At 37.2% G+C, this 17,547-nt stretch overlaps 1 protein-coding gene across 1 annotated transcript in view; it reads left to right on the top strand.

Moving 5' to 3' along the window:
• The window catches only part of LOC109100363 (sorting nexin-14), a 43,514-nt gene that overhangs the window by 14,616 nt on the left and 11,351 nt on the right, over window positions 1-17,547 (top strand). Inside the window, 19 exon segments of the mRNA XM_042777347.1 lie at window positions 2,097-2,173; window positions 2,420-2,498; window positions 2,593-2,636; window positions 2,742-2,829; window positions 2,919-3,003; window positions 3,232-3,388; window positions 4,223-4,298; window positions 4,560-4,604; window positions 4,703-4,783; window positions 4,983-5,097; window positions 7,234-7,389; window positions 7,474-7,598; window positions 7,685-7,743; window positions 8,293-8,316; window positions 11,486-11,618; window positions 14,398-14,590; window positions 14,687-14,770; window positions 14,857-14,957; window positions 15,477-15,588. Coding sequence (XP_042633281.1) covers window positions 2,097-2,173; window positions 2,420-2,498; window positions 2,593-2,636; window positions 2,742-2,829; window positions 2,919-3,003; window positions 3,232-3,388; window positions 4,223-4,298; window positions 4,560-4,604; window positions 4,703-4,783; window positions 4,983-5,097; window positions 7,234-7,389; window positions 7,474-7,598; window positions 7,685-7,743; window positions 8,293-8,316; window positions 11,486-11,618; window positions 14,398-14,590; window positions 14,687-14,770; window positions 14,857-14,957; window positions 15,477-15,588 — 1,834 coding nt within the window.

Below are 17,547 nucleotides of genomic sequence, written 5' to 3' on the forward strand. Positions count from 1 at the left end.
GAACTCAGGCTACTTGAGTGAAATGAATATGAAATATGATTTGAACCTCACCTTCAGCATTATAATTATTTTACATGCAGTGGACAGATTGAGACAGTGCTGCTGCATGTCGTGCCAAACCTCTCACAGCTTGCAGACCTCTGTCAGCTTAAGATCGGTTTATGAGGTCTACCTTTATAGAGACCACCAATTAAAGCGATTATCAGGTCGTTAGCCGATCATTTGGAGCAGCTCTATTTGTGTCATTGTGAGTCAGGGCTGAAGTAGGCAGTTCTTGGGTCAGATATAAAACCTTCATCACATGTCCCCACTGGTTGAAATCATGATTGCCCTGGGCCCAGGATAAAATTAGAGTTGTAACCTCTTGACAGCAGCAGTATGGCCAGGTGTTTTCAGGTAGTTAGTCTTACTGTAAGATGCACTCTCAAAGCCAGCTGGTGCTTGGGAGGATGGTGGGGATATTGGTCAGCCTCACACCTACAACTGCAAGATGTTCTGGAACCTTCTTCAGCACGGCCCACTTTGCTTGTTGTTTGGTTCTTTCTTTCTTTGCTTTCTTTTCTCTCTCCCAGTGCCCCTTTTTATCATGGGGACCTCTGACAAGGAAGGGTCAGCCCAAGTGCCTGTGCAGCTGGGTTAACTGGTGGCTAAAATGAGAGGCAAAAGAGAGATCACTTCCCATGCATCTTTCTCCACTCCAGCTCCCAGCTCCCTTTCTATCTTGGCTCTTTTTAGTACTGCTATTAACCGTGAGAGGGCACACTTGAGCATTTCCTTTCACCCCTGGCCTTCTGGCCCCCAGATGGTCTCAGGCAGGAAACTTCCTTATCTGTATCAGGGTCTGCTTTAGACTGCACAAACATGGCCTGCACTATCCTAAACTCCCTACAGAGTTTTCCACAACTTATGAGCAACAGCTTTAACAGAAACAGTGTGGAAATTACAACATCTGGAGGCGGGTAAAAGGAATTTGTTTGTCTGAAGTCTTCTGCATTCTTTATTGTGGACTACATGAATCTCTCGTAGCTAGGGCAGTTATTGCAGGAATTAACTGAGCTGAGAAGCAATTGAAAAAAGATAGAGGCGGGTAAGTGCACATAATAGCAGGAGAAAACCCCAAACAAACCATCTAGACACAAACACATTATAACAACATTTAAATAAAACTACATAAATATGTGTCTTTGGTCGTAAAAGTCGCTAACTTGATAACTCTTTCCTTCAGTTTATCATTAAGAACATTAATATGCCTCTCGGATTGAGAGTTTTTAATCTTGTGCTGGTCTTTCTTTACTTTGTCTGTGTGTCTAACACTAAATTATAAAAGTCCACCTATGCCTTTTTGTTACCGACAACCATCATTTTCTGTATTCTTGTAGGCAGACTTAAACATCTCTGGTGACCACTAGGTACCTCACGTCACATGTAAACCTACATTTTGAGATGATCTCAGCTCCTGTCTTATCCATGAACATAAAATCAGCCCACTTTGGTTTGCATTCTGCATATATTATCAGCATTATATTGAAATCCTTACCTCTAGATATTAGCCAAAACCCTCTATTGACCTCTAGTTATAAGTCATGTCATCTTTATTTATATAATGCATTATCCAATACAGATTGTTTCAAATAGTACAAAAACAACAATCAAACATGCAAACATAATCAAATATAAGATAAATTCGAATTCTGTGTTTAAAGCAGCTCTAAAAAGTCAATAGTGTCATTATTTAGCTCCAGTCTGTTCAGTGTTGATTCAGATCAGTTCAATAAATCAATTATGAAACAAGTTCAGTTCAGCTATAAGCTGCTCTCAGTAGTGTCATTATACAGCTCAAGTCAATTGATTCAGTTCAGTTCAATAACAGTGTCGATTTGTCAATTATGAAACAAATGTGATTCAGCTATAAAACAGATCTACAGAAGACAATAGTGTCATTATTAAGCTCAAGTTTTGTTTGAGCTGAATCCAAAAGTGTCAGTACTGTCAAAGTGATAATATTACTGAATATTTCGTGTCATTTAAACCCTTTTGAGACTTTAATGTCTGTACTGTATTAATGATTAATATACTGTATGTCTGTGCATCCTCAGCCACAGAAACAGCAAGAATTATTCCCGCTGGGTCACAGTTGTGCAGTATGTGGGAAAAACCAGTGTAAACGCCACAGGTATGGTGTAAAATCTTTTTAAGCAAGGAGATTGGGTTTTAAAGACTTTCCTTCAAGTTTTGCATTGTACATTATTCATCTTGGGTTTAAACTTAAAACGCAAAGAACAATTCTAGCTTGAGACAAACCAAACAAATAATTCTGTAGCATTCCACAATACAAATTAAAGGGCAAGATCAGTTGTTTTGTATTTGGAAATTTTTTTTTCTTGAGTGTTGAATTATTATTGTGTTTTTTATTCCAAAGACCTACCCTTCTGCTGGAGAACTATCAGCCATGGCTGGACTTAAAAGTGCCGTCCAAAGTGGATGCCAGTATTTCAGAGGTAGAGCCGTAATTCCAGTCTTGAGTAAAATGATATATTATGTAAGCAAATGAATAAATCAAATTAATAAATCCTTTGTTTGACTGATCTTCAGGTTTTGGAGTTAGTTCTAGAGAACTTTGTGTACCCATGGTACAGGTGTGTCTGCTTTAAAGGCAAAAGTTACTTTTAGTCCATGTTTGAGCTGGCAAAATGTAAGAAATATTCAACTTATTTTTCTCTTTTATGATGTGTTGCCATCAGAGATATTACAGATGATGAGGCGTGTGTCGATGAACTGAGACAAACAATCCGTTTCTTTGCTGCAGTTCTGGCTCACCGAGCACAAAGAGTACATACACCTTCACACTATTCTCAATTTACATACTGTAACTTTCTATAGATTTATGAAGTGGCACACTGACTGAAACTGTCTTGTAGGTGGATGTTCCCTTAGTTGTGATGGACAAAATGGTGAAGGCCGCTATGAAGCACATTGAGATCATTGCAAAAGCACAGCAGAAAGGTGCGTCCTGTGATGAAATCATTTCATATCAGAGGAGCTTCGGTCTAGAATTCAAGAACTAAATAAATAAACTATCAAAAGATGATTGGTTCTTTGAACTGAACCGTGGGACTTTCGTTCACCTGTAGAGCATCTCTCATCTTAAGTGTAAAGACAATTTGCGTTTGTGGCACAATCTGTTTAATTAATTTTTTTAACCATCTTTTTTTGATCAAATGGTGTGAGCAGTGAAGAATACAGAGGGTCTGCAGCAGGCAGCACTAGTCGAATACGGTGCTGACCTGCATGTGGCCCTGCGGAGCCGCAAAGATGAGCTGCTGTACTTGAGGAAACTCACAGAGCTACTGTTTCCTTACGTCATGCCTCCTAAAGCTACAGACTGCAGGTACATCTCTCACACACTCACACTACTGCTCAACACTCTGGGGGCAATTTTATATATCTATATATCCTCCTAAAGCTACATATATATATATATATATATATATATATATATATGTATATGTATATATATATAGTTATAAAATATTATAATATATATATATATAGTTAAGATATATATATATGTATAATGTATATATACTGTTCCATATCCAGAAATATATACATTATATATATATATATAGGGTATATATATATATATATATATCTATATATATATATATATATATAAACTTATTAATGTTTTTTAAAAGGAGTCTCATTATTCTCATCAAGGCTGCATTTATTTGATCTCTCAAGGCTGCATTTATTTGATAAAAATACATTAATATTTTGATGTATATTTTTAAAATGTAATTTATTCCTGTGATCAAAGCTGAATTTTCAACATCATTACTCCAGTTTTCCGTGTCACCTGATCCTTCAGAAATCATTCTGAATGTGTTTATTCAATTAACATGTCTTATTATTCTCAGTGTTGAAAAGAGTTGCATTGATTAATATGCTTGTAAAAAACATAATATATTTTTTCAGTATTATTTCATACATAGAAAGTTCAAAAGAACAGCATTTATTTGAAGCAGATTTTTTTTTTGTAACAGTCTTTGTTGTCACTTGATTAATTTAATGCATCCTTTCTCAACAAAAGCATTAATTTCTTAAAAAATAAATTAATAAAAGTCTTATTACCCTAAAGCTTTGAACAAGTCTCTAAGTGTGAATAAATGTGATGAGGGTCAGTTGGTATATTTGTTCAAGCTTTGTGGTTCGTTCTCAGATCTTTGGCCCTGCTGATTCGAGAGGTCATGACAGGTTCTGTTTTTCTGCCAATAATGGACTTTGTGGCTGATCCTGTGAGTCTAACAGCTTAAATGAGGACATTAAACCATAGATATATTTTCTCTTTGTTCTTCATTAATATGATGTGGTGAAAAAAATCATATTTAAGGTTCATTTATCATTTTTTGATGATTTAAGTGCAGCTACCCATTAATATCTTGTTTTGCAATAGCTGCATTTGATACACTGTATAAATGTAAATAAATATTGTTTTTCTGTGAGGAAATCTTGTAGTTGTTAATCATATTCATGAATCGCTTTTGTTTTTCTTCCAGGACACAGTGAATCACATGGTGCTCATTTTCATAGATGATACTCCAGTGAGTGAATCAACCAAATGAATTATAGTCTGGTCAATCAGACTTTCCTTCTTTTTAAACATCTTTTTTCCTTGTTTTTCTGTCATTTGTGCTGTTAGCCTGAGCCAGTGACTGACCCTCCATCTGCGCTGATGCCCTTCCTGGAGAAGTTTGCAGACCCACGCAAAACGAAATCCTCGGTGTGTACTTGTGTGGCCACCTTAATATAATGATATCAGCTTTTATCAAGACGTCTTAAGGAAAAGACTTGTAATGAGAAGGTTGATCAGTTTCAAAGTGTACTTATAATATTATTTCAGTGCTTTTTGAGTTATTGCATCTTGTAAGTGTTCTGAACAAAACCTTACAGGTTGTTTCTTTTGTTTGTTCTTTTGTCAGGTGTTGAAGTTGGATTTGAAGGAGATCAGAGAGCAACAGGATCTGTTGTTTCGTTTTATGAGTTTCCTGAAGGAGGAAGGAGCGGTACACGTCCTGCAGTTCTGCCTGACTGTGGGTGAGGACATGCATCTGCCATCTCTGACCCTGTTCATGGCTGTGATATGTTGTTTTCTGCTCTCTGGCTACCCGGGGTGTACTAAATACTATTGGTTAGACTGGCAGTGGGCGGAATCACACAGACCAAAACAAAAACACGGAATGCACATCTTCAAAGTAGAATAACAGGCTTTAGCGTTGTTTTTTGGAGAAACAAGTATGTGAACTTGGCATGTTTCCTAAATATCTGCGAATATATCATGATGTTTTTTTGCTTTGGTAAAGTCAAAAAATTACGTACAGCACCTTTAATGTCAGTGGAAGTTTGGAGCTCTTCAGCTGTAGAATCAGTGATGACCTTTACACTTTCAGCACTCACTACGTATTTTTACATTTTTTTTATTGTAAATTGTGATGTATGATTGGTGTTTATTTCTTGTTTTTAATTATTAAATAGAAAAGATGAACTTTTTTATTTTTTTTATTTTTTTATTTATTGTTTGAATTTGTATGTTTTTATTTGTTTCATACCAAAAGTAACCTGCTCTGCTTGTCGGACGTAGCAGCAGTAAGGGTTGAAAGGGTTAATTTATCCCTTCATTTATCACATTTCTGTCCAGTGAGAAATAGATTACAGTTTGAATTTGGATCATGCATCCATCCATTTCTGCCACTAATTCTCTGATGTCAGTTTGGTGTGTCTGGGCCTTTAGAAATGAATTTCAAGATGGTTAAAGGGCAGTTAATTAGTTCTCCTTTCTGTGCCTTGCACTGGGATCTTCTTCTTGCCCTCTACGATATCTTTAAGTTGTTCTTCGCTGCCTCATCTGATGACTTGTTTATGTTAGTCCACTGTGGAAGTCAGAGAGGGGCCTTGTCATAACACTGGGGCCTGGAATTTCCTAGGACAGGTTCCCTAACCTTTTCTCTCTCTCTCTGTAAGATGATTCCCTTAGCTGTAAAATATTTACTTCAAGTACAAACGACACACTTTGTGTTGCTTGGGGGTATACAGGACTTGTTTTGTGGGTTTTTTTTTTGGTGTTTTTGTTGATTTATTTTGTGGATTTATTTTGATGTTTTTTTGAATATCATCTCAGAAATGTAACACAATATTGAATTCTGTTGTTTGCAATTGTGAGATATGTTCGGGAAAAATAGCACTTTTTTCTGTATGATATTGCTTAACTATATCATTATGTAAATGCAAATCTCAATACAATACAAGACTCTTTTGCCCTTATAACTTGATTTTTAGAGGCATATAACTCCTTCATTCAGTCAGTCGTCATCCTGCATCGTGTCTGTCGAAATTGCATACAATTTTAGTTGACGTATGGGGCGGGGTGTGATAATTTTAATGCAATATTTCTTTCAAAATCAGTCGCACCAAATTAACATGTTAGCTCTGATATATACATATATATGTATGCATTATTCAGTGGATCAAGAAGAATAGATAACTTAGTTAATATTTAGTGTATTGTTAAATACAATAATTGCATTATGTTAATGTATACAATGTTTAATGTTAAACAAGTCTCAGACTGGAGGTCTGTACAGAGCACAGCGGAAAAGATCATCGCCTCTTCACTTCCTTCCATCCAGGACCTCACACACACACGCTGTCTGACCCGTTCCCAAAACATTACAAAAGACCCCAGCTGTCCTCATTATGGACTGTTTACACTACTGCCCTCGAGAAAAAGGTTTCACAGCATTCTGGGCTTCTTTCAACAGACTCCTGAACAAAATAATCTCTTAATCGTTATATCTCACTGAATCCCTGCAGTGAGCCCCATGTGATCTAGATGTGGATACTGCAATAACAATATTTATTTATAATGTGCAATAACTGTATTTATATGCCGCCACTTAATAAGTGTAATGATTTGATTTAGATGCTGCTAGATACTATGTTCACTATCAATATCTATACGCCGCTGACAGTTCTTTTTAGTGCGATATTTTAATGCATGTTGTAGCATCTTTTATTACATTTTTATATTTTGTATACTGATTCTGTACAGTAGTACGTGTTTATGTGCACTCTGCATGTACAGTTGAATGATAATAAAAGCTACCTACCTAAAACGTTACCTAAGGTTAAAGGAATAGTTCACTAAAAATCTGTCCTTGATGTTTTTGTGTGTAGAGGAGTTTAATGACCAGATCCTGTGTCCTGATCTGAGTGACACGGAGATGCAGCGTTTGCACGAGGAGGTGCAGAAGATCTATGAGACGTACTGTCTGGAGGAGAGCATCGACAAGATCAGCTTTGACCCCTTCATCATAGAGGAAATCCACAACAGTCAGTCTCTTTACAGTTTTCTGTGCCGCACACGTGTCGTGTGCCGTGGTCTCTCATTCTCTCCATCTCTGTCACTTCCTGCAGTCGCTCAGGGGCCGTATACAGGCGTGGTGAAGCTCCAGACGATGCCATGTCTGTTTGAGGCCTATGAACACGTGCTGTCTCTGCTGGAGAATGTCTTCACCCCCATGTTCTGCCACAGCGATGAGGTAACTTCCAGGAAATGCTATTTCAGAGCTGCTTCAGATGGTGTGTTTGAGTTCTCCATCATGCGTCTGTCTCTGTTCTTCCTCAGTATTTTCGGCATCTGCTCTGGGGTGCTGAATCTCCTGCTAGAAATTCAAAGCTAAACAGGTGCGTTTTCTTCCCCTTTTATGTGCCCCAATCACACAACAGAACAACATGCTTTGGATTGCCAGTTTTTTTTTTTTTTGACTCATTTGAGAGTGCAGAAATGAAGACAGACATGAATATTTGTATTGTAATTTTAATTGGAATGGGAAAAAAAATTGCAATTTATACAGTATGGCAAAATCCGCAGTGCTGACTTCATTTGTGATGATTTTAATAGTTATTGCATTATAATAGTGAAAATATATTACAAATAAAAAATAGTCTTTATTTTCTGTATGGGAAATGTATTTTTGGTTTGCTTTTGATTTTTTGTGAAAAATTAGAGAGGTTATTCAGACACTTGATGACATTGTCATTACTGTTTACACCGGGTTAAGTGGCACCTTTCTTTGCTGTATATTCTGTGTGAGAGACAAAGCTCATACAACATGAATGTGAGTGGGCTTCATGATCAAACCGTATTATGCACTTCATAAAGACTTGTGTGCATGTGTAGCAGTGAGAGACATTTGTAGCGCAAAACGTAACCCCTTTTGCCTGTTATTCCAGGAATTTGAGTTTGGATGATTTAAGGTAAGTGTATTGTTGAGGTTCAAGTGATTGTTGTCCAGTGCTCTCACTGCATGCCCTATAAAGCTGCCTGAAAGCCATAAGACCTGCCTCAATGTCATGAAGAACAGTTAAAGGTTTGATGAGAGAGTTGGGCAATATATCAGATATTTACAATGTATTCAGTTTTGTTTTGGTGGCAATAAACTAACCAGTATAGTGAATATGACGATTTTTTTAACACATTTTATTTGGCCAGTATGTTTCAACTGGCATTAGTGATGTCTGATGTCATTCAGTGGAAACAAGAAAACACTACAATGTTCTAAAACTTCAGAATCATTTAAGGGTTAAAATGAATAAAATACCATACTTAACGTGATCACAGACTTTCATTCAGAACAGAATGAATTGTCATCAAATTGCTTTTTCATTGCCCAGTTGAATTTTATTGTGTTATACTGTTATGTTGCCCAGCCCTATTTAGTATCTGAGGTGCAGGCTTTTTCATTTGGTTCCTTTGTCTTTAAATCAGAAGGATTCTAGGAGATGGTTTACAGTTTTTACATTTTTTCTGTCCGTTTTTCCAGCTGTAGGTCAGGCGTCACACAGGTTTGACACTGTGAAAAGCTTGCTGGTAGTTCAACTCAAAAAAACAAAACAAAAAAACAATAATGGTTGGGAATATGATCTGGGAATAACAACAATCATCCGCTTTTATTGAAATTTATTGTCTCACAGCGAACACTTAGGAATGGTAAATGGTTAAACAGCTAAATGACTACCTCTGAAATTTCTATCTGGTCTTATTGGATATTGAATTTAATTGTTTTGGCAACAAATGAAAGTCGAACAGAATTATGGGTTGAACATAATCACGATGGGAGTCACATCACATTTATTTTTATATAGCGCTTTTTTACAGTACAGCAGCATCACAGTAATAAACAGGAAAATAGTGTTAATCTTGCAAAATTATAAAAGACATAAAATTCAGCAGTAAAGGAGCTCTACAGAAGATGATGGTGTCATGATTCAGCTCAAGTCTGTTCAGTTTTTTAACTCGTTTAACTTTTACATAACCGCTGGACATGCGTAGGGAGTCAGTGGGCATGGCTGTGTTTCTTGGCGGTGAAGTGGTAAAACATACTCCATTCAACTGTAAACAGTCCATTACAACAGTTTTCTGTTAAGGCCTGCCTGCTAAGCCAGTATTTTAGTGTGTAATTTCATCTGTACTCCCATGAGTATAACAGACTCACTGTTTGAGAAGGGCAAAATCAGCAACAACAGTCATCCGCCCATCCAAATCGAGTTTTTTTTGAGTCGGTTAGTGTGGCGCCAGTTTAACAAGGGTTTAGTGAAGCTGTAAACATTCACTTCCTGACTAGACTTGTATAATTAGACCTTTGAAACGCATATAGACTTTTCTACAGTACAGTACTTTTCAATTAAAACTCTAGATATCTTGCAAAGATTTAATTCTGCCCTCACACTTTGGCAAATCCAACACCTAGTTCTTCCTTCAAAGCTCTCATGTAAACAACACATTTTTGTTTTTTGTCAGACTGATACTGACGCATGGATTGTTTCTCCGAGTATTTTTAGTTTTGTGTGCAATAGGAGTAAGATGGCCAGCGGATAGACTGTGGGTGTACAGTGTTTCCAACAGCTCTGAATATACTTGTGGTGGTAGTGGTAGGAAATGCTGGCATTACCCACTGGCACAAAAATGGTCTAGCTAGTACATGTGATAAATAATGTGTAACCTTCAAGATAATATTTTCATTTATTGAATAGAAAATAAAATTAAAAAATAAAATTTACACACAATTTTTACAGAGTTATATATCATGAATTGAATATAGAATGATTTCTGTTAAAGCTGACAGTGATTCAGTCAAGGGCAGTGAGGGATTGTCTCTTTCTCTTTTGTTGTTTAACATTTATTGCACTCAATGACCGCTACAGGTTTATTAGGCTGCTGTCACTTTAAGACCTAATGCACAGATTCCGTATCGGATTTCTTTTTTTAACTGTTTACTTCACTTACGTTCACTTAAGACATAACCAAATTTTGGTATAACTTTGTGCGTATTTGACCATTTAAACTCAGTACACCATGAAAAAGAACACACATTATGTGACAGGTGGCTTTCTTTGTGCACGTTTTAGGTGTGTGTGTGTGCACAGAACATTCTCTGACAGAACAGTGGGCGAGTACCAAATTGAGACCTCCCATAACTTACTGCACTTTAACTTTAAAAAAATTTTTTTTTTTTTTTTTTTAAAATGGTTAAAATGTGAAAAAAAAGGATAAACTTTCCTGATGACCTAAAACTGCAAAATCATGTGAATATAATTTCGAAAGAGATGATTTTAGAGTCGGCAAATATGCTTGGGCAGACTTTAATATACCTGGGTGCCCTGCCCAAGTAAAGTCTGTGTGTGGGAAACACTGATGTGCCGTCTGAGGCTCAAACTGCCCACTGACTTGCATGGCTACACGCACCAGATCCTCTTTTTTTTTTTTTTTTTTTCAATTCTTCATGTAAATGAAGCAGAGTAATGAATTACAGGATGATGTGCATTTGAACCATTTAATCTGGCCATCTCCAGCTCTCCTCTGGTGCTGATGTTTATCTGTTTTGTTCCCATTATCTGTGCTCGCATGCTTTTTTGCTTCATTTAGACTTGACAGCATCCCTTTGGCCAGGAATTATATCACTGGCCACAGGTCCCCATTGGTCAATTCCAGAGCCACAGCCACATCCACCTTAACACGCCGCCCAACAGTATTACCAGCCCTCCCCAGGAAGTAAGTCTGGGGTGGAAGATGCTCCCAGCTTGCTGCTCATCTTTGACCAGTTTGGCCATCTGTCTGTAAAACACAAGGTTGTTGTCTGGAGGTAAAACTGGTCCAAGTTTAGCACAGGCCAGCAGGATTGATGCATGGGTTTACTGGACTGTCTGCATTGTCATGCATTGTTTGAGCCTGTAGCTGTGTTGCACTTGTTCTTTTAAATGCATTTAGGGTATACTCATCATTTCCTGTGATCATGTTTTTATTGTATTATGTGCCCTGTCATTGGTTGTGTGACTGTGGTGCAGTGTAGAGTGCTGTTTATGTCTTTTTTTTAAGCAACCATTTTGAATTTGCAGCAAAACAATATCACTGTGTTTTTGCGTACAGGAACACATCAAAGCGTGGCGAGTCATTTGGGATCAGCCGTATTGGAAGCAAAATAAAAGGCGTGTTTAAAAGTAGCACGATGGAGGGTGCACTGCTACCACAGCACGCCATGATTGAAGGAGAAGACGACATGGTGAGACAAACCCTTCAGAAACATGTCGACACTGAACATTTTAGTTTGGGGACCAATACTCACTGTTAACTTATTATTAATTATGACTTTTGCTTCAGTAATCTCCTAATTAATGATTATTAATAGTTAGTAAGGTAGTTGTTAAATTTAGGTATTGTGTAGGATTAAGGGATCTAAAATATGCTCTTGCAGAATAAGGCATTAAAGGGTTAGTTGTGTAAGTTTTGTGAATTACCCCATTTTTTACTTGAGGTATAGTTCACCCAAAAATGAAAATTATCCCATGATTTACATACAGTAATCAGAGTTATATTAAATAATGTTCAGGCTAATACATGCTGTATTGTATAATCCATAAAAGAAGTCCACACAGCTCCATTGGGTTAAAGGGATCATATGATGTTGCTAAAAAGAACATTATTTTGTGTATTTGGTGTAATGCAATGTGTTTATGTGGTTTAAGGTTAAAAAAAAAACACATTATTTTCCACATACTGTACATTATTGTTGCTCCTCTATGCCCCGCTTTTTTGAAACGATTTTTACAAAGTTCATCGTTCTGAAAAGCGAGGTGTGCTCTGATTGGCCAGCTATCCAGTACGTTGTGATTGGCTGAATACCTCAAGCGTGTGATGGTAATGTTAAGCCCCTTACCATGCTGTGATGAGTGTCCCGGCACAACGAGAAAAAACATTAAAACCCATTACAAATGAGGCATTTGTTGCATCCAGTGGAGACATAATTACTGATTAAAATGATTTATACTGTCTTTTTATGCACTGCGTATCGCGCCGCGTAAACATAAAACCATGTCTGCATTTGTGATCTGAGAAATGACAAACAACAAGCGCTACTCTACACTGCTCAGAACTCGCATTTGAATCATCAGTGGCAAATTCTTTAAATATGAAAACGTACTTACAGGCTGTGAGTCAGAAGTACCAGACTGTCCTTGTAAATTTGGAATTGCCCCACTTTATAGAAACAGCCTTTGTGCACAGAAGCATTGTTGGCTACTGGTTCAGGAAACAGTCCTCATCCTCCATAAAATGAGCTGCACACATCTGAATATTTGGGTTGAACTGTTCTGGAACAGTGTTGTAGATAGAACTTAACCACTGATTTATAGTTGTGTCCTCTTTGGAAGGCCAAACAAAGTAGTTTCACAACGGAACACACAGCGCTGGCGGCAACAGAGAGAATAAAAGTTATGCCGCCTTTCTTTGCGTGAACATTTGGACAGCGTTATGCAAATCTTCCCACATAGTGACATAGACATGTGGGGGCCTGTTATAACGAGCCGTTTTAGGGGGGCGTGGCTGACCCTTTATAAAGAATTTCTCTTTGGATTTGAGACTTTAGTCTTTGCAACTTTACAGATCTTCTTTATGCATCAAGAGCTTATAACACTCCAAAGAGAAAGGAAAAATTGAAATCGCATCATATGACCCCTTTAATAAAGGTTTTCTGAAGCGACGTGATGCGTTTGTGTAAGAAAAATATCCATATTTACAACTTTATAAACCTTAATCTCTAACTTCCGCTAACTGTCGTATACGTGTTCACGAGAGAGAGGCATCAAGCGGAAGGACGTAGGACGTAGGCGTAGTGTAAACGCCAGTGAAAATATGGTAGTTTCGCGAGAAACATTTTTTGTTTACAGTAAAGGAAAACCAGTGTCCTCTTGGCTTATATTGAAATCCTCCGACATTTTTCTTTACAAATCCTCATTTTGTACTACTAATTCGTGACCGGCGTTTTGTTCTGCTCTCTCCTCTGCGCTTCCACACTCATCACTTCCGCGTTCATCACCGTGTTTGCCTACATGCTACATCATCCGCTGGAAGCCTCTCTCTCGTGAACGCATGTACAACAGTTAGCAGAAGCTAGAGATAGAGATTCATTAAGTTGTAAATATGGATATTTTTCTTACACAAACACATCACGTCGCTTTAGAAGGCCTTTATTAACCCCCCAGATCCATGTGGACTTTTTCTTTTTATAATGGATTGGTGAAATTTTTTGGTCTTCAAATTTTGGGCTACCATCCACTCCCATTACAAAGCATGGATTAGCCTGGATATTTATTTAATATACCTCCTAAATTACTACACTACTTGTGCAGTCACAATTTTATAATGGTACATTTTACTCAGGCTGATTGTTTGTGTATAACATGTCATGTCAATTTTTTTTTGTGTGTGTGTGTGTGTGACATTAAATAGTTTTTTGAATAATTATACATAAATCGGTTAAACAAAACTTTTTATTTTTGTGAACCTTTTATACACCTTATATACATATACATGTGGTACAGTACAAATATTTTAGCATCCCTGATTCTTTCCTTTATTTTCCTATAAAGAATCACAATTGTCCCCTATTTTCCTGTTCACATGGTGCTTGTACCGATTTTGGTAACAATAGCAAAAACGACTGGAACTATTTAACCTGACGATATGATAAAAAATAATAATAATATTAGTAATTATTATTATAAATAAATAATTAATAATAATTTAGATGAGTAAATTATTAATGGTAATAATAATTCTAAGTAAATAATACATTAACACATTAAGTAGCATCAAGTCTGATTAGTGTTTGGCCTTTGCGTTCTCACACTCAACAGATATATCTGGCTATAATGCTTCGAAAACATGTTGCAACTCGAAACCTTTGACGCCCTCTACAGAACATGCACACAATTATGCAGACATTTTAATTGGCACTTTTTTTCGAGAATGTTTTTCGAACATTCACTGTTCTGTACGGTCAGGTGGAGGAAGCAGTGATGGTGTTTGAGGACGACTCTCCAGGACCTGTGGAGGTGGTGGGAACTCCAGGAACGTTGCGTAATCTTGCCGCTTGGACCACATCAATCCCTTATGTGGATTTTTTTGATGACGAGGTTAAGAAAGAGCGTACTCCAGTCTTCTGCATCGACGTGGAGCGCCACGACAGAAAAAATGGTGAGTTTCAGAACTAAATTTACACTAAATTGCATGTCATTAAACTATTTTTTATTACACAAGAACAGAGCCACTTTGTGCTTATTTGCTTTACAGTGGGGCATGAGACCGAGAGCTGGTCTGTTTATAGAAAATACCTGGAGTTTTATGTGCTGGAATCTAAACTCACAGAATTTCATGGTAAAGTAGTTTGTTGTCTCTCTCTTCATGACAGAGGCTTCATGTTTATGGATTATTCATCTCTCTAGTTTGTTTTTCTATTACAGGCCCATTCCAGGATGCTCAACTCCCTTCCAAAAGAATCATTGGACCAAAGAATTACGAGTTCTTGTCCTCCAAACGAGGTGAATTTGAGGAATATTTACAGGTAATTTGCTTTTTACACTTGCTTCATCTTATTAACAAAGAGAAGTACAAACAGCATCAGTCTGGCATATACAGTTACTTAAAATCAGGCCTTATAATTGAATGAAAGTACATTATTAATGTAAATTGAATGTATCAAGTTCAAGCTGTTTAGCAGTGTAAGTCTGTATCATTAAAAATACTGAAAAATGTATAATGAGATTAACAGTGATTTGCTGCATGGATAATTTACTTTAATGTTAAAAGAAAAAACATGATCTACAGTATTTCTACAGAGGCAGAGACAAAGTTTCCAATTGTGTTAATGAATTTAATTAATTAAATTCTTTGTTAGTTTGTGCTTAAACAGTGTCCTCAGTATGTATTTGTGTAGCATGACTGCTATCAATATTTCTCTGTTTACAAAGGACACCGACTCTCTGCTTTTATTTAAACCTCACTGTCTTATTACATGTTTTGATTGCTGGTCAGGGTGACGTGATGTGTAAGATAATGACACGAATCTCTCTGTTTCCTAAAGAAACTGCTGCATCACCCTGAACTTAGTAACAGTCAGCTGCTGGCAGACTTCCTGTCTCCATACAGCATTGAGTCTCAGTTCAATGACAAAAAGCTTCCAGATGTCAACCTGGGTATGTTTACTCCCCCTTAACCATATCCACATAATCTGCTCAACTTCACACAACACGCCTGCGCATTTGGTTTGGTTTGGTTTTATTCAGCCAGCTTCTTCTGTGCTTTATTAGAATTCATTCACCATTTTTTTTTTAAATATAATAAATTGAAAAATCCTCACTGAACCTGATAAGTGTGTATATTTAGTGTGTAGCCCCCTAACACTGCACATATTGCATGTCTCCTTTGTCTGAGGGTATGTTTATACAACAGCAATGTACTAAAAATGGCTTTCTTCTGTGTTTTGGAAAAGTTTTGCTTACAAACGACAACATTGTCAAAATAATTTCTTCTGTGTTTTGGTATGTTTTTTTTAGGAGACATGTAAAATGTGCAAAGTTGTTTCAGGCTCCAGGAGCGTAGTCGGGAACCTCTGTACTTCAGATTCAGATCCAATGACTGAGTAGGCCAATAAATAACAGGGAATTCATTGTCATGTTCACAAAACTAGTTTGAGATTGCTTTGTGACACGATGGAAGCAGGCATACAAGATTGGTAAATTATAGCCATGATGGGATGCACACGGTCAGTAACAATACACAAATAGACTGTGGCATTCATGCAATGATTGATTGGTATAAATGGGCCTAAAGTGTGTCAAGACCTTCCTTACACCATTACTCCACTGCTAACCAGCCTGAACTGTTCATGCATGGCAGCATCATTTCATGAAATCATGCCACCAAATTCATCAGACCAGGCTGTATTTTTCAAGTCTGTCCAGTTCTTGGCTGCCTGAAGTGAAACCTGATGTGTGGTCCACTGCTCATCACAGTTGTACAGAGTGGATAATTGAGTCACATAGCATTTCTGTCAGCTCACGCTAATCTCCATAGATCTCTCTGTTCTAGAAGGCATGTCCGTTACAGAACTGCAGCACAGTTCTTTGGCACCAAAGTGTAAACTCTTGAACGTGTGAAAGTCCCAGGAGATGCTGTGTATTTGTTTGTGTTTAGCAGCCGGTCTTTGTCTCATTAGGCTGAGCTCAGTAGCTTTGACAGGAACAGACACCATGCAATAAAACAACAAACAATAATAATCACGTGTTCTGTTCTCCCAGCTACGGTATCTCACAAATGATTTTTCCTGCCCCACAATAGGGGTGACCCTTTAGGTCAAAGCAAATTGCCCAGCAAAAGTTCAATTAAGTTTTTGATAGTATGAATTTATAGTTTTAATTTAGGGATTTAAAGGGAATATGCAAACTGTGCAAAGAAGCATCTGTAAACTGAATTTCCCCCACGGTTGCTGTGTCTTGCCAGGTGTGAGGGATGGTAAAAATATTAGGGTGGCTCACTAAAACATAAAGTGAAAAAAGTGGAAACCTGCAATTGCTATTTTTAAGGATCTATTACTAGTTAATCTAACCCACAATCTATTTCTACTTTATCTCATTTTCCGTTGATGTATTTCCGTTCCGTTTGTCTGGTTGATATGTAGATTAACCCACCAGTGTGGTCAGTCACGTTTTTTCATGATGATCTCGAAAAGAACTAAAAATACTCCGTCATTTCTAATCGAAAATAAAAACAGGAAATAAACAGGGTGCGCTTTCAGGCGTCTCAGTCTCCATGGATATCTTTCTGAAACACGTCACTAAAATGAATCAAAACTCAGCGAATACTTGACACAAGACATGAGAAATATATCTATTGAACGTACAAATATTCTTTGTAAACACAACAGTTTTTAAATCAGAATCAATGTGCAAATGTAACATCTCTTGCGCTTGCACAGTTGCAGGCAGATCAGATCAGATATGGAGTCAGAAGAAAATTACAAGTTGTTGTTGTTTTTAACAGAAGCACTATAGAAAAGATATTACATGCAGAATACTTTTCCCCACACCATTGGATCCCATTGTTGGGCCAGTTGATGTTCTTACAGCGCCACATAACTGCTGATCAGGCACTGT

The sequence above is a fragment of the Cyprinus carpio genome, chromosome A20 (genome assembly GCF_018340385.1).
Source record: "Cyprinus carpio isolate SPL01 chromosome A20, ASM1834038v1, whole genome shotgun sequence".
Lineage (NCBI taxonomy): Eukaryota > Metazoa > Chordata > Actinopteri > Cypriniformes > Cyprinidae > Cyprinus > Cyprinus carpio.